General features: G+C 46.7%; 1 protein-coding gene across 3 annotated transcripts in view; it reads right to left on the reverse strand.

The window, feature by feature from the left end:
• SIPA1L2 (signal induced proliferation associated 1 like 2) overlaps positions 1 to 18068 on the reverse strand; it is a 202634-nt gene that overhangs the window by 45067 nt on the left and 139499 nt on the right. For all 3 annotated transcript variants that reach the window (XM_019712891.3, XM_019712888.3, XM_019712889.3), the window contains exons 9-10: positions 15184 to 15760; positions 11036 to 11310 (exon numbers count right to left, since the gene is read on the reverse strand). In XM_019712891.3, the coding sequence (XP_019568450.2) occupies positions 11036 to 11310; positions 15184 to 15760 (852 nt within the window). The remainder of the gene's footprint in view (positions 1 to 11035; positions 11311 to 15183; positions 15761 to 18068) is intronic.

Raw genomic sequence — 18068 nt, forward strand, 5'->3', positions numbered from 1 at the left:
GACCCCGCAGGTTGTTCAGTGATTTAAATACGCTTCTGGGGGTCATGCTCCTGTCCACAGGAGCTGGAATGGAAAGCCCAGAGATAGCAGATGCCTTGCTCAAAGTGACCCAGCAGAGTCAGACTGGTCTCCTGGTCACCACGGTCCTGCCTAAGGACCCTGGAAATGAGACACCCCAAACTTATGTTACTCACTTTTAGGGATGAAGGCAATGTCTGTTCCCTTGTTTGTGGTGACTGTTTCACACAAGTGACAAAACTCAACTGTGAGTGTTGCACACGTGCTGTTTATTGTATACCCATTATATTCAACAAAGTGGTAAACAAGAACTTATTAAAAAAGACGGCAGTGTCCCTTTGTCCTGAAGCGTTATTCCTCCCAGGAGCCTTTGGTGAAGTGCAGCACTCAGTGACCAGAGGACCTGCCCGTGTCTGAAGCCCTGTAAAATCGACTTTAACTGGAGCGTTGGAAATGGTGGGGGGGTCTGTCGCCCCCTCATGACAAATCCCACAAGGTTTCTCTTCCTGAAAATGCCAGTGTCTGTGACTGGCTGTAAGGAGACCCCGTGGGCCTCTGCCTGACACTGACGCCCAGGGCACTTCTCCCGTGTCCTTCACAGCTGCTTTGCCAAAATGGCAGCCGCCCGCCCGCCACGCGGGGCTCCTGAGGGCCCAAGTGGGCTCCGAGCAGTTTAATTATAACTTAAATCCAAAAACTGACCTTTGATTCATCTCTTTAAACATGTTTGAAATAACTTGGGTATGGGAACCTGCTGAGTTTGATGCAATTGAAACACAGCAAGTAATTTGGATGAAAACTTAACATGTAAACTGATCTACTGTTAAATGCAAAACACACTCTGTATTTCGGAGGCCTAACGCAAAAAAAAAAAAATGTGAACTCTCTCACTAATAATTTTTAACATTTATTGGATGCTGAAATGATAATATTTTGGACGTATTAAGTTGAACAAAATATATGATTAAAAAGAATTTCACCTTTTTAAAAACATTTTTAATATGGCTACCAGAAAATGCAAAGTAAATACTGCTACTGGACGGCGTGCTATAGAGGAAGTCCTTTCTCAATAGTCCGGTCCGCCCACAGCTCCCTGCACATCTTGTCCTCCCAAGCTCTCTGGTCCCCGGTGTCCCCTCCTGGTGACCACATCTCCCAGTTGGGCCCAAGTCTTGGCTCAAACCCTGCTTCTCCACAAGATTGTGGACTCTGCTGAAGGGCGCCAAGGCGAGCAAACCACGGTGCAACGTTTCTAAAAAGGTACTTGCTGCGCAGGGGTGTCCTGGGGGGCACGGGCCCAGGGACAGGGGAGGGGCTGGATTGCAGGGTCACTCAGCCTGCCTTTGGGACGTGAATATGCAGGCAGCAGTCTCCCTGGTTTATGGTGACCTGGTCTAGTGATGACTGAGTAGGATCTGGTATGTTGCTTGTGGCTCTGGTTAACTGACAGATACATCGCTGTCAGGTGTCTCATGCGTTGACTGTGTCAACAACATCCACAGCATGGAGGTACCAGAAAGACAAGAGAGAGGAAAAGGTGGGGAGAAAATCATAGAGAAATAATACAAGACACTTTCCAGAACTGAAAGATATGTAAAACCAGATTAGAAGGTCCACAGTACAATGTGTGCGGTACAATGAATGAAAAGTCTATCGAGATGCGTGATATCGGAACTCGGACTCCTGGGTAAAATCAGAGATCCCTGGCTTTCGGGGGTGTGTGTGTGTGTGTGTGTGTGTGAAGAGGTGGGGTGGGGGCAGGGGCCACGCAGAGGGGTGGGAGGCACAACAGCTGCACCCCTGGCAAAAGCAGTACTGGATGACCTATCGAATCAACAGTACTGGGGGCCTGGGATGGAGAGAGCGGCAGAAATAAAAAAACGTCCTGCTTTGGGGCTTAGGAGGCCAAAGGGATGCTGGGGCTACCCCAGGAGAACAGAAGGGGGGTGGGCGGCACAAACCAAGCTAGAGACACGTGTGTGTTTACGGAGAAAGAGGCAGTGGTTATCTGTGTAATAGTAAACTTCACTTTGTATCTTCTAACGCTCCTTCACCAAAGCGAAATTCATCTCTGTTACCAGGGAAGTTTAAATTACTCTGGATTTACTGAATGTATTAAATTATGGGCCAAATTTAGGAAGTCCAGATTTACATTGAATTGCATTATTATTATTACTATTTTATGAAATGCCAAGGCTCTATTTTTACTCATGGACTTATATTGTTTCCACGGGTTTTTCTATTGAAATAGATACCACTATTGATTGGTCCATATGGCCAACAACCCGATTAGAAATCATAAAGGTGGGATCTTATAGTAAATATCAAAACATCAAGAAAACCTTCTCTTGTCTTCCACCCTGACTGACGTTCTAAATGTGCAGGTGACTCCTGGGTTCTGATGGGTCAGAGGCCGCAGCTGCCAGAACACAGCAGGTCTGGGAATTTATCATGGGACCCACCAAGGCTCAAGGTCCCGGAGTCAAAGTTTTGAAGGAAAGGAACGTGAACCTTGAATCTTGTGGCCCAAAGGGCAACTTGCATTTCCAGTGTTTGTTTGGGTTTCAGGTTTATTGAGTTTGTTTTCAAAGGAAGAATAATGAAAGAGAAGGCAGATGGCTGAGTTGTGCTCTGTGTTAAATTTATGCTCAGAGATTGTAGTCTTTAATAAGATGCTGTAATTCAGCTTGAATCTTGGGAGAAAAATGCCGTGTAAATGCATAATCATGACTAATATTTGAAGGAGTGTGACAAGAACTTGTGAAACACATTAGGCTGAGGACAGAATTGGGGGGTTATTTCATTTCCAGCCTCTTGCACAAAGTCATATGTAAATGACATTTTAATTCTAAAAATTGGCATTCTTCTGCCCTAATAAAAATCAGCTATTCTCAAAAAGAATGGCTTTATTTTAAAATCAAAATTAATTTTGTTATGACATAATACTTTTATAGTAAATACTCGTAAACTGGATGGATATTTGCTTTTTGATTTCTGTGACTAAGACATCATATAAATGCGACTAATGATAACATATTGTCACACCTGGTCAACCTTACTTCTGCTCCATATGTATGAGAAATTCCTTGAAGGATGCATATAGAAAATTCAACCCCTTTTAGGGAAATGAGGTGTAAAATAAGAATTACAGACCAGCCTGCAGAAGTCCTCATGCTGTCACGCCCCCGGCACGCATGTGCACACAACTTGCACGCACGCCTCTCTCCTCCTTGGGTGGTTCCAGCACAGGACATCAGGTGACAGATCCTAGCTCACTGGGGGCATCAAAACCGCTGTGCTTTGAAGGGGCAGCTGGCAAATATTTCTCACCAAGAAGTAAAGGCCAACTAAACCCAAACTGAGTGAATGCAAAAAGACCCAGCATGAAAAGTCGCTTTCGAAAATGTGAGCTGCTCATCCTGGGTGTGAATGAAAGATTTTTGAAGAAAACACTGAAGTCTTTTCCCTTCCTGTGTTAGTGCACAAACTCAGTTCTCACGATCAACGCCCTTGGCTTCCTTTCGACCTCCCAAATCAAGTCAAGGCATGCGAAGTGCATCTCTAATTCCTGGCACATTTTCCAGATTGCTGGCCAGAAGGAGACACTCAGAGACCTGAGATAAGCGGGGTCATGGACGTGGAAGTGTATCAAGTTCCGCTTTGGTCTGTAACAAATGAACATGTGCCTATTCATGCTCCTAATTAGCACGCTAGGTAGAGATCAATAAAAACTCAGCTTCAGGGTTAAAAATAAATACAATTTTTACCACTGCTTGTCTAGCCAGAAACTTTTCTGAGTCTAATCTCTCTTACTAACATCTCCTGGAAGGCAAAATACTTTGCACACCAAGAAGGTCATAGACGATGTGCGGGTTAAACATGCAACACTACAGAACTGTACAAATCAGTAGTCCCACTAGTGGAGCCCTCAGAGGCTCTTACGTTCTACTCCTTTATTCTGCTTTTCCTTCTGCACTTCCCACTGTGGCCTTGCTGGGACGGCTTCTTCCTGCACAAGGGACACTCAGTAACTTACACCCACACTGCTCAGCACTCTGCCCTGCCTCCTGCTCCTAACGCAGAGTTTCCACTAGCAGATTTCCAGTCCCAAGCTGCTACCTCTTCCAGCTTCCGGGCGTAGCCCGCACAGCGGTGGGGTCCACTCTGGCCCCAGCTGACAGGCAGCCAGTCACTGCCAAGCACTGTACCTATGCACCCTTGACTTCAGAGACACCCAGCCAGAGATGCCAGAAAGCGGCATCTACCCACAGACGCCCATTCCCTTCCAGGACATCTCTAGTTTCCTGGAAGAACCTTCCATTTACATCAACAATTCGGGTACATGAACGTACAGGTTGTGGGCTCAGTTCTAAAGCATCACTTCAACCTCCGCGGCAGCCACCGGGCCCGTCCCTGTTCCCGCTCAGCAGAGCTGCAGTTGTCTCCATTCCTTCCTCCCCTGCAGGACTCTATAGCAGTCAGATTGTCGCCATGAAAGACAGTGTGGGCCTGGGCTCAAAACCCAGGCCTGCCAAGGTGTAGCTGAGAACTGCGACAATCGCTTTGGACCCAGGTTTCTCCTCGTGCAAGTGGAATGGGATCAGCACAGAGTGTTTCCAGACTAAATTACATGAAATACGCAAGCTTACTGAAGGGACAGCTTCACAAGAAAGAGATAATATTGTTTTCTGCTTCTATAAAATAGAGACCGGTATTAAATAGCAAAAGTCACATAAACTTTTACAACAATTCTTTCTAGATAAAGAACAGTTCTTTCTAGATAATATACCGTATTTATAGAACTATGGAACTGTAAAGCTTAACTTTATGTATAATAACAATCACAGAGCTGCAGAAAATTTTAGAGCTGGAGAATTCCCTTTGTGTCTCTTCACCCATAGAACAATATGTCATTATCCCGCTACTTTGTTCTTTCCAACTTATATAAAGGTGGGGTAAGACTTTCTGCTGCTTCCACACTACGAAGTGGGGAGGGTTCTCGGAGATAATAAATAGCGATGTTTCTTTGGAAGAGTGGCGAGTCAAAACCAAAAGCCGAGAGGACTGAGAAAGTTAAAGGAACAAGGCATATTCTTAAAAAAAAAGAAAAGGCACTTGATCAAATGAGCTGGACTGGATTGGGCCACACAGCCATACCTCACCCACGTGTTACAACTTGCATTTAGTGTCCTCGGAAACTGCCTGCTGGTTTTCCTTCACTTGGCTGCATTGTGGAGAAAGAACCTTGAACTAAACCCTGTGACCTAAGCAAAAGCCTTACAACGTACTGCGACCTGGATCCTTGCTGGCACTGTACCATCCTCCTCGCACAGTACACCACTGCGATTTCCCAGAACCATCTCAGGTCGTAAAAGGGACATGCCACTTTTCAGAAGAAGGCTCACAGAGGTGGGAAGGGTGACACAGCCAACCCAGGACAAGGTCATACTGCTAGCTCAGTGCTCTTTCCATAATACTTGGCTGCCTCCTTTGACGACTGTCAAAGAACAGTTGACGTGGCCCACACCTGTTGTATTTTCCACTAGGAGCTACACAAGTCTTCGCATACAAAGGCGATACACCCTTCAAACCAACTACTGCTTCTTTTATATTATGCACTTTGTAAAAGAATCCTTTATAGCCTAGGGATTGAATCAATCACTGATACTTTAATCATTTTAACTCTGTCATGCTAGTAGCTAAAGACTCTTTCTGAATCATCCAACAAGGTGACAGGGGTACGTGATGCTCATTCACTTGAATCACAAACTCTATTTTTGTTGCATAAAAAAATTAAAAGCTTCCAACAGGGAAGCTTCTCCAATAGTATAACTTACTGCAAGGGTTAGGACAGCGTCATATGCAAAATAGGCACTAAATGAAATACTAACTCACTTTTCTCCAAACATCCTTGACTTACAGAAATAGAGAGACACTTAGATTATAGACGGAAAGAGACATCAGACCATAACCCACCTGAGCAGACCCTTTGAATAAGGACTTGAAAAGCGTGTGCTGGACTCGACAGGAAGCGAGGAACTGAAGTCCGCCTGCTTCCAGCCGCCTCCTTGCTCACCAAACACAGGGCAGGGCTGCTTCCGCCCACGTACAGCCCGTACCCAGCACAGCACTCAATCTAAAACAGGCTCAGAAAGTTCTTCATGAAGCCAACTACTTCCTGTTTTTGCTTACAAAGCTTGAGGCCAGGAATAACATTTTATTGCATTATATACTTCAAAGTTAGACACAGAAGATTCTCAATAGCTCTTTGATGCCTGATTTTTCATGGAAATATTTCCATCAGGGAGAATATCCATTGGCTGTCCATTATCACGGCATGGTGTAACTTGTCAGGCGCCAGACAGTTATTTGCCTAACAGAAAGCTCATGTGTTACTGTCACCATTTGCATTCTTGTCACAGTGTCAGGAACATTACAACATTCCAAACTGCAAAACAGCATGGTCACTAAAATATAGATTATTGACCGGAGAGGGTGAGAGTGTTTCCTGTGCTGAGATACTTGTTATCAAGTCCTACATTCTTGCTATAGTTTGAGAAAACTGTTTAAATAGCAAAAACATGAGTGGAAACTACTGTATTTCAGAATGCCAGGTAACCAAAAGGAGTCCACGAAAGTAAAGATGAGGTTTGCCCTACCCAGTTAATAGCCCCAGTGCCAAGTGCCAGCAGTTTCTGGTACAAACTCGTTAAGAGTGAATGAATGAATGAATGAATGAATGAATAAATATAAGGTTACCTCCCTGAAGTCCATTCTGTAATCCAGTGTTCTTACTTCAAGGAGTGACAGAGTAATCGAAACATTATTTTAGGAACTCAGAGTAGTGAGCATGGTTCTGTTACTTTGAGAACCGTAAATTCTGTATTTTTTTCAGGGCCCATAAGATAACGCCAGATACAATGAATTTTTCTTATCCATACAAACAAATTGGAACTCTAATCTAAAACCTCACTTTAGTCTAGATTTCAACTCACCATCTACACACACACACACACTGCGAATCTGACAAAAGTGAGTTCTCCTTCCTGTTTCTATTTCCACGTCCCCCTCTGTGTACTTCAGGGGGTTGAATGGTCCGGCAACAGGCAGCAAAACAAAAGGCAAGAACATAAAGCTTCAATTTTACAGAATAATGAGAGAACCACAATTTAGATTCATGACAACATGAGATAATTTCCACTGTTTTGCATTATGTAGAAAAATATGTCATGTCAACAAAGTATGAAAAAATCACACGAAACAGATGCACCCCAGCAAGGAATTTCATTTCCATTTTTATTGGACATATTTTACTAAATCACTCACACTGCATAACAACTCATGCATAATTCTGATGAGTTGTGATTTCCTTTATATCAGCCTTTTAAGTTGATGTGCTTTCCTTCAGATGACACTGATAGAATCCAGTCACTTCTGAAGGCTGGGGGCTGGGCCACACCCTCCCTCCCAGACGCAGGAACAGCTCAGTCAAGTGGCTTCCCAGGCTCTTCGGCCTCTGCTCAGAGACTTTCTGCTTTCCCTCTGAAGAGAGCTATGCCCAAACTGCTCCCTGTCTCGCTCCCAATCCGGATGAACTCACTCCAGATTCAGTCCACACTGAGATCACTTAATAAGCATCCCAAAGGGGACCCTCCCCACTTGGCGTTCTCAGCAAGGCCACAAGGAAAAGCAAGAGGGATGGATGTATTATCACCACCCTGAGACTTGACAAGGAGAGGGGACTTCAAAAGTGAGGTAGCTTTTGATTCAGCATAAATACTTTCCCAACTAAAGACTTCATTTGATCCAGCAGCTTCTGAGCCATAAGCAAACACTTCTGACCCTCAGACAACCGGGGTGGGGGGACCCTATGAAATGACAGGCCTTGCCCACTACTGACAGGAGCAGATGGGCTCCGAGGCGAATGATTTCTCACTGATACCCTGCAGAACAAAAATCAAGCTGATAAATGACAGAAATGAATTGAAGCATTTTCACTATTATTCACAATGTTTATGAAGATTGAAATATCCTGCAATTCATTAATTGCTGGTCCTTATGGCTCTTACATTAAAGACTACAGAAAAAAATCTCACACATACATCCACGTAAACAAATGTTCTCTTTTGCCCCTTCCCTGATAAGCACGAAGAGCCAATTTGTGAAAGAAGACAGGGCTGATTTTCCATGCAAGAAATCAAAGGTATACTTTCAGCTTGAGGCCTGTCTGTATAGTTTGCTATAGGACTGATGGTGCTAAGCAACGTTTCATTTAGAAGGTTTGTATTTTAATTTTTAAAATGAGCCAAGTGCTCCCCATTTCCCCTTTACAGTTTTTTAAAAAAATCCTAATAATGCAGAAGGCCGAACTGGCTTAGAGCACAGATGAAATGTAAAACGACGTTTCACACTTGCCCGGCAGTCTGAAGCAAAGGGCTGGAGTTGCGAGGGTAACTTCTGCTTACGCAAAGCTGCCTGACAACAGCCAGTGCTTTACCTGGGCAGTCAGACAGTCACAGCAGAACACGGATCCCATACAGACATGTAGACTTAAAAATTGACAAATTCATATTCATAGAAAATTGGAGAAATGAACTGAAAGAATTTTACATGATGCATGCTAGATTTAAAACCCTAAAGACTTGAAAAAATGTGTATGGTAGGCATGGCGATTTGGGAGGGTTACTATCAGGCAAATAGCTAACTCCACTTCTGGCTCATGTTGAAATACGTAAAACAGTTATTCCAGATTAATCAAGAGAAAAATCAGTATCTTCGGGGAATGGCATTAATGAGACTCCTAGGAAACGAAGGCAGAATCTCTAAATATCTTGAATAGCTTCACTAAAAGGATTCGCACTTAACAGAAAGAAAGAATTAATTATGCACAGACCAGGAAGTTAACATGTCCTTGGATTAAAAAAAAAATCACTTCCAAAACTTTTAAATGGTAGTTTTTGTTTGTTTTAGCTAAAATTCAGTATTTCTGAGGACATTCTATTCTTTTAAATCATGTGTTTTAACTATCAAAGAATGATAACGTTCATATTTTTATTAACCAGATCTCCTAAAAGCTTTAAAAATGCCTTGCTGAGCAACAGTAGGTCAAAGCTAAAGACAGGAGAGGAATGTTACCCAAAGGGAGAGCATGGCACCATTTTTGTCGAATTCTCTGGTAGGAGTCAGCCTCCAAGACAGATGAAAGCCTTGATCCTCACCGTAAGATTTACACATCTTTAACCAAAGGAAGAAAGAATTCTTACTATATGAAAAGATTTCTCACAACGGGCTTAAAATTTATTTTAGAAGACTTTCGCAGACACGACTGTAGCTTCAAAGGCCTAAAGGATTTGCCTCTTGTTATTTCTAAGCCTTATTTTCAATGGCATAGTGTTTGTCTTTGTCTTGTACTTGTGCCACTCTGTGACTCATGGGCTTCCTGGGGGGCAAACGGACTAAAGGCTGGAATCTGGCAAGGCAACGAGACCCATCCTGGATATGCCCCGTGACGAGCGGCTCCTCTCAAGAGGAAGTTCAGCTCCCAAACCTTTATTTTGGGCAGAGACAGAATCAAGGCCACAGAAAGGCGGGCAGGGAGTGAACAGTAAGGTAACGGGTAGAAACAAACTCTCACAACACTGTACACGTGACCTAGCGGGCCAGGTGGTCCACCGCTGGTGTTTTCCCTGACAGGAGATTGTGGTTCAGAGCTGAGCTATCCGATACGGCAGCCACTGGCCACATGTGGCTAATTAAATCGTAACTAATTAATTAACATGAAAAATGATCTCCTCACTTGCACTAGCCACATTTCTGGTGTGCAGTAGTCACGTGTGGCTCGTCGCTACTGCTGTGGGCAGTAACAGAGAGGGACACGTCAGCTCAGAAAGTGCTGTTGGGCTGGTTGTAGAGGCTGAGGAAAGGAGATGGAGAAAGAAAGCAGAAAGAAAGTCCTCAGAAGCAGCTCAGAAAGCAGGCACAGGAAGCTTGTTGTCTTTGAATGAGAAGAATTTCTTTTAGAGCATGCCAGCATTCAAATGAGTATCTTAAATGTTTTTTCAAACTAACACGCGTGGGGTGTTGATCATGTGAGAAGACGCTAAGTGCCTTCCATATACCATCTTATTTGATCTTCATGGGAACAGTCGGAGGCAGGCGCTTGGATAACCCTCAGCCTGGTGACACTAAGTGAGGCCCCGGAGAGCACGCGAGGCACCCATCACAAGCCACGCCTGGCTCCAGGCACACATCTCCTTGCAAAGCCAGAGGTCTTAAGGTGCCGCAGGAGCGCCTTCTGTGATGAAGACAGAACAGGCTCCAAACACTCTGCGGCACAAGGCGGCCACAGCCAGATGCATGGGCCTTCCTCCTGTGGGCCTACTATGTTCTTCATGTCGAGCATGAATCTTTCCTAGTAACACTGGAATGTGTGCTCACCTCTGTTCCATCCCTGTCCCTGCCCTCCACCCACCCCTCTGAGCTTTCCAAGTCTAGCCATTTCCTTTCATGCTTCTCTTGACAGCTTCTCAGAATGTCCCCAACAGTTCAAGCAGAACGCAGCGGTCACCACGCAGAGGACATGTGATGTCCGGCATTCGTTCAGACATGAGGTACCGATCGCTTAAACGTCCTGTCAATGACCAATGACCCCACTACGGAAAGGGGTCTCAGCACCGAGGAGAGCCGAGCTTCCTAAGGCTGCGTGGTGATGCAGACACTCCTGCTCAGCTCACCACTGGTCCAGGGGAGCTGAGCAGGTGCAGCTCCTGAGTGTCTAACACCTCAGCTTTCACGGGGTCAGTGTCCCATGAAATGACTCAGGAAACTACAATTTACCATGTATCATCCACTAAGAGCCTGTTAAAGCTCTTCTTAAATTGCTCTAAGGGTTGGTGTCCAAACACCTTTGGTCGCGGACACCCTGCATGACATTTTCCAGAGCCCTGGCAGAAGCTAGGTCAGCACCCACCAAGGAGGCTGAGGCGGGGTGAGCCTCCTCGGGCCTGCCATGCCTTACCTCCGGGGAGAGCCGTCGTCGTGGGGCTGGATGATGACCACCTTCACGGTCACGGACGTCCGGAGCAGGTCGATCATCTGCTCGTGGGTCAGAGTGGCCACGGCCACTTTGCAGATCTCCACGAGCCGGCTCCCCTGGCGAAGGCCGGCCTTCCAGGCAAAGCCAAATGGTTCCACGTCGGCAACGATTCCTTCAAAATTCACATGGAAGCCAAGCTGGCCCAGCCCGTTCCTCCGCAGGGTCATTTCCACGGTCTCGCAGCCTCTGGTCACTATCTAAGGGGACAGGAGACTGTCAGAGGTGCACACAGGCCTCGGGCCCACTCCTCTCCCCGTGGCCCTCACAGCCTCTTCCATCGAACTGTCCAAAGGACAAGACAAGGACACATTTCAATCCAGAGTTCATCATAATTAATCACAGCTCAACCGCAAAAAAAAAATAACAAAAGTAAAACGGTCGTTTCATTCCTCAAAGGCAAATCCGTTCCTGACACAGGGGTCCTGCTTTTTCTTAGAAGCCACTGACCTAGAGCTTGTGAACTAAAAGTGGGTTCCGATAATTCCCTCCTTTCCTTTCTATGCCAGCTCACTTGGCTCTTAAGCATTGACTTCCATTCGTCCCTGATGGGCTGTGGCAAAGAATGTAAAGACGTTTTCGAAACCACTGCACGTTTTACCCGTCCACCCGTCGAGCAGTAAAACCATTCAACTTCATTCCACTTCAATACGGCCGCCAGCCCTTCCAAGCTAATGCTTAAGACCTGCCCCCAGGATGGGCAGAAGCCGGTGAGAATGCTAGGAAAGCTGGACGTGCTCTTTGCGCACCAGCCCTGTGGACCCAGTTCTGGCCTCTAGGACCCCTCCCCTGGGGACTGACTGAGCTTCTTGCCTGGCTGCTGGGGACCATTCACAGCCAGTGTGCCTGCCAGCCAGGCTCCCTGGCACCTGCTCCAAGGCCAGCGAGCTCTTAGAGGCAGCAAGACCTCCTGGGCCTGCAGGCCCTCTCCTCCGTCCAGCCATCTCCTGGGGGCCATGGGCAACCTCCCCATGCTTTTACCTTCCCCGAGAGTATAGTCTGCAGCAGTGTCACAGAAAGGAACAGGACAGAGGGGTGGTTTGCATCCAACTCGGTGCACTAAAGCACTAAGAATTGGCGAAGGCCACCCCCAAAAGTGCTTACTGAGAAGAGCTCCCATGCACAGGAAGAAAACCAAGGGTTCATTAACTGGCATCTGATGCCCATGGCATCACTTATTTGTGGGGAATCTAAAGTCAGGAGGTATCATACCCGCATCCCCAAAGCATAGAGCTAATGTCGGAAGTTTTCATTTAATAAGTGCTCCATTTCCATGAAGGATGCTTTGAATTCAGATTCCTATTTGCCAGGACCTATGACTGCACGTACAGCTGTGGGATGGGGGCTGTGTCTGAGGTTTCCATGGTGACCACCACAGGTGCAAACATTACCATCAGCTCCTCACAGACACATGTGGCAGTTCGGAGCTTAGGAATGTGGGGAAAGGGACTGCTGGTCTCAGATACTGGTGAAGATTTGCAAAATTGAAGTTTCCAAATTACGAACTGAACAAATTTAAAACTGTTGAAAAAGTACTTGTAGTATGTACAACCTGAATTCATTTTTCCATCACTTCTTTTGCAAGTTTTTTTCAACTACGCTCTCCTACCAAAGATGACATGTGCCATGTGCCCTGCCTTCTTTCCGATGTTAACACAAATTTCCTGTGGAAGTTTAACATGCGCATGTCAGGTGAAGAGTGAAAGGACTAGCTCTTGTAGCTCTTCTGCTGGTTTCCTCCCACCACTTGCCATCTCCCCTACTGAGGTATTTTGCTGTTTCTTGCTTCTTAACATTCACCGAACAAACCCATTCTCCATTTATTTGGAGTTCCTCATTCTTACATGGACTCAACTGTCACACGAAAATGGTGCCCTCCTATCCATGTACCCTGGACTGGCTCCATGATGAGTAGGGCTCAGGGCAACTTAAAAATGCAGGACCCCGTCATCAGAAGTGACTCAGGGGGCTGGCCGGTGGCTCAGGCAGTTAGAGCTCCGTGCTCCTAACTCCGAAGGCTGCCGGTTTGATTCCCACATGGGCCAGTAGGCTCTCAACCACAAATTGCCAGTTCAACTCCTCGAGTCCCGCAAGGGATGGTGGGCAGTGCCCCCTGCAACTAAAATTGAACACGGCACCTTGAGCTCAGCTGCCGCTGAGCTCCCGGATGGCTCAGTTGGTTGGAGCGTGTCCTCTCAATCACAAGGTTGCCAGTTTGACTCCCACAAGGGATGGTGGGCTGCGCCCCCTGCAACTAGAAAATGGCAACTGGACCTGGAAATGAGCTGTGCCCTCCACAACTAAGACTGAAAGGACAACAACTTGAAGCTGAACGGCACCCTCCACAACTAAGATTGAAAGGACAACAACTTGTCTTGGAAAAAAGTCCTAGAAGTACACACTGTTCCCCAATAAAGTCCTGTTCCCCTTAAAAAAAAAAGACATGACTCAGAATTCCAAGACAGTCAGAGCAAAGCACCCAGCCAGGATGGGCCCCTCTAAGAGGGTCCCGGTGTGAGCGCAGAGGCTGCCCCGCCAGGAAGCTGGCCTGCCAGTGCCTTTCGGTGCGAGCTCTCATTGCCTTCGTGTGGTACCTGCCTAACAGATACCTTTCATTCCCCATCCCCCACCACAGAACTCACGCTGAGCTCACCACCCGGCAGAGGTGCCACCTGAGTGGCCCCACTTCTGCTGCCATGGCCCTGCACCAACCCTGGCCCCTCCCTTGGGTCTTTGGGGTGTTGTCTCCAGCATCTCCTGTGCAAGTCATCCTGGACATGGAACCTATTTCCTCAAACACACCCGACACACCGGGACCTCAGTCACATCGGCAATGCGGTCACTTTCTAGGAAAGTGGGGGGATGGGTCTGCGGGACAGGGAATGTGAAGAGCCCGTGGGACCTGCATTTCAGGGGTGGTGAAGTCGCAGCTGTGTTGATTTTTGGGAGCACAGATTATGATGGCTCAGTGGGTCTCCTAAGAGAAACATTTGCCACATCCCCGAAAGCACGCCACGTCCTGAGAGGCCCTGGGATAACTCAATTCTCCAGATACATAAACTAGGCCCGTGCTTAACCGTCCCATCCGCCGTGAGGTTTGCGCACATACAGCCCATAATACTGTGGAACACACTGAGGCCGTTTCCCGGAAACAGTGTCTGCAAATAACGAAATGATTTCTCCAGGGCTGCAGACTCAGACTTGACAGTACTGCTTTTTGCACATCATTTTGAATAACAAAGGGGAGATTCATCCTCAGTGGGAGGAAAGGGGCCGGAAATGGGTATAATTTCTTCATTTTTCATGATCCATAATTGACTAAATCTTTTCTAACTGATGAAATATACATCCCTTTGGGGGAAGATTTAGACATGAGGAATTCTTTTATCAAAGCATGTTTCGTTCTTATATTTGATTTATTCTTATAACGCTATGGTATATACTCAAACTAAAACCGGTATCCTCCTTTGTTAAAATTAGGAGAAATATAACTGTTAAACCCATGGACATCACTTAGGGGTTTTCTACTAAAGATAACATTAGAAAAAAAATCTCTGTCTTGACTTTTGTGTTTATCTAATTTAATGGGTAATCCTACAAAACCTTAAGAAACTGTGGCTGGAAGACTAAGGACACATTTAACCTGGCAGCTTGAACAAAATGCCTGCCGTATAAATAGGCAGAGAGTTGCACCTGCAAAGAGGACGCACCCCCGGTGTCAAGGGCAATTCTGTGCCCTCTGAGCTCCCTGTGGGAGGCGGCCCTGCCAGTCTCTACAATAGCACGACGGCTGGCCACCCTCCTGTTGCTCCTTCAAATGCTATAAAACTATATCCCAATATTCCCTTTTGAAAGTTGGCTTCCCTTTCCCTTTCCAATCAATTGGTAATGGGTGATGGTCCACCATTTGTGTACTCAGCAACGGCACAACATTTAAAATTCAACTCTGTAGCCTTAAGACATCGTCCTTCATTCCCCAGGTGCCACAATCATGGTGGAAGCTCCACAACGGAAGCCACTAAGAACCGGGCACTGAAGACCTAAGGACAGTGGGAAACAAAGCCTGTACTTACTCCTAATCGCTGAACAATTTCCCGTACGTCTTCAGCACAGTTATCCACCGAGGACAGCAGGATACACTCTCCTCTTTCATAAAACACTTTGATGCTCATTAGTCCAGACGTCCACCCAATGACGTCCCTGCAGGAGCAGTTAAAGACCACGTTCTTGGAGTCCTTTTCGATCAGCATGATGAACTCGTTGGAAACCCCAAGCAGACACTCAATGTCCGCCGACTGGCCGAAGTCCCGCGCCACCACGTGCCACATGATGGCCCCCACGCTGAACAGATGCGCGTCCTTCCTCGGCTTGACTTTCTCCTTTTTCTTTGCGCCCAGTGTGATGAAGCTGAACTTCACAGAGGTGTCCACGGTGGCGGTCGTGACAAAGTTCTCCGCCAGATCCTTCAAGTACTCTTGCCTTGTCCGCGTGGCCATCGCTCGGAACTTCTCCGATTTGTGGGCTGCATTTTCTGCATTAATTACTTTGGCTAAAAGGAAGTCCCGAAACACTGCTGACTTTGGGAAAGTTACACCTTTGGGAATTGGAGGACCAAATGGTGGCACATCTTTTGATCTAGACACTCCAACACTGAGGAAGAAAAAAAACAAAAGAAACAAGATGAGCTGTGATGCCATAATATTTACCTTCAGAAATCTGACACGTACCCGCACTTTCTACTTAGCCGTCTATTTTGTAGCTACTTGGTATCCGAACTTCTGGATGCCAAGTTTTGGCTTGTCTGTATTTAAAGAAAACTTTTCAAACTTCTTAGATGGTGGGGTGGGGGTGTTATGGGTTGAGCTGTGTTCCCTCAAAATGTGTATGTTGCAGTCCTAAACCCCAGTGGCTGGGAACGTGACTGTTTAAAGACAGGATCTTTAAAGCGATGATTAAGTCAAAATGAGGCCGTTCGGGTGGGCCCTCATCCAGCCTGACTGGTGTCCTTATAAAGAGATTAGGACCCAGAGAGACACCAGGACACCCATGCACAGAGGGAAGACCATGTGGGGACAGAGAAAGAGGGCGGCCATCTACAAACCAAGGAGAGAGGCCTCAGGAGAAACCAAACCTGCCGGCACCTTCATGTTGGACTTCCAGACTCCAGAGCTGTGAGAGAGACATGTCCATTGTTTAAAGCATTCTGTCTGTAGTGCTTTGTCATGGCCACCAAGCTAAGATAAGGGGTAATGAATCCACAGTGGAATGGGATACCCAGAGTTTCAGATGGTGCCAGGCTGGTACTCTAACTCTGTGGCTGGTCGTCGCTGAGAAAGACAGTGACACTTCCAACAGAAGTGAGGTTTGCCCCAGTGGCTGGCGATTCACCGGTGCTGGAAAGAATGATCATACTTACAGCACCAACGTTTTCAAGTGTCTTTCTTATGGAAACACTCACTTGATCACATTCTGAAAATCTGAATGGAAGTTTCATGGGAGTTTTAAGAGATTCCAGGGATTGAAAACAATCAAAGGTACAGTAATAGTAACAACCATCTTGATGTAGCAAAACAATAAGGCTCCCTTATGTCAGACAGACGTTTTAGTTGTCTCATCCTTTTGGAATAAGATCAATTATAAAGAGTTAATAAATTAACAAATAAAAGACAAGGGAGTGAATGAATGACTCCCACAGCATCTACAGTATCTACTACCAATTACTGAGTAGCTCCTGCAGACCAAGAATGTGCACTAATCCCACACCTGCCCAGGCTGACATTTTCTATGTCGGGTAAACAAAGGAAGCATCTAGGCTTCATTTTCATCACTGCAGAAAGTCCTGAAAGAAGTGAATTAAGGCACGAAAACATTCCGTCCAAATCTGTTCTGTCAGGTGTCAGTTCCTCTTCTAGAATGTGGCCGGTCAGACTCTAAAGCGATCGCTGTCCCCAGACACCCCTCTCCTCTGCAGCAGTCAACCACTTCCGGGTCGCGTGGGGGTGGGGCGGGGGACACGGCAGCACAGGGAAGACAGGATGGGGCCTCCGTGGGTACAAAACGGGAGAGAAGGGCTGCCTGCCGTGGGGCAGAGGCACCGAACTCATCCTCATAAGGAGTACGTGCACTAATCCACAGGGTCACGTGGGGCCTGGACTCCTGTCCTCCAAGGGCTTAAAAACGCTCTTGACAGAGTGGAACTGAATGTCCCTCACGTCAGGGCCCTGAGCACTGTCCCAAAGCCGCCCGTCTGGACTGGGGCTGGTCCAGGCTCATCTGCCACTTCTCCTCTACTCAATCCCTGAGCTCACGGCCTCTGCAGAGTCTGCCCTCCCAGTACTGGGCATAACACACCACTGACCGCTCTCCATGATCACGTTTCCCACATGTGGTTTTCTCTTCCAGTGAAGAGCAGATTCCTGGATGGAATCTCCCCACAGGGGGCCGAGGAGGCCGAACCCCACTGAACCCCTCGCGGGATCATTTCTATGCACTCAGCTCCACTGGCCTCAAGCTGCTGTCTGACTGCAGCTTGTATGCACTCAGGCCAAAGCAGCAGGAAAACTGTTCACGCTCAGCATGCTCCCAGGTGGCCTCACTGTGCAGCTCACGGGCAGAGGGAGGCATCTTTAAACAGGGCAGTTCTTTGTGTCCCAAAGTATGGACCTGAGTGTCTGACTGGACGTCCCTTTTACAAGGTAGGAAATATGCCTGCTCGATAAACGGCAATTCTGTGCATCTCGGACCAAAGTTGTACAAGAAACGCAGCAAAATTGAGGCATGGCTCTTCCACAATTACTGTGGTGGTCTGTGGGTGGGGTCAGTCAGAGAGCCTGCCTTACAAAATTTATGGAATCCTTAGTCTTTCAAGCAGAGCTGAGGTCAGAGGAATGTTCTTTTGCCAGATTCAGATAAACCCTAATGGGTGGGAGTGGGAATGTGATTCAGAATTTACTCCAAT

The sequence above is a fragment of the Rhinolophus sinicus genome, chromosome 6 (assembly GCF_057876585.1).
Source record: "Rhinolophus sinicus isolate RSI-liver-muscle chromosome 6, RSI-T2T, whole genome shotgun sequence".
NCBI classification, from domain to species: Eukaryota; Metazoa; Chordata; class Mammalia; order Chiroptera; family Rhinolophidae; genus Rhinolophus; species Rhinolophus sinicus.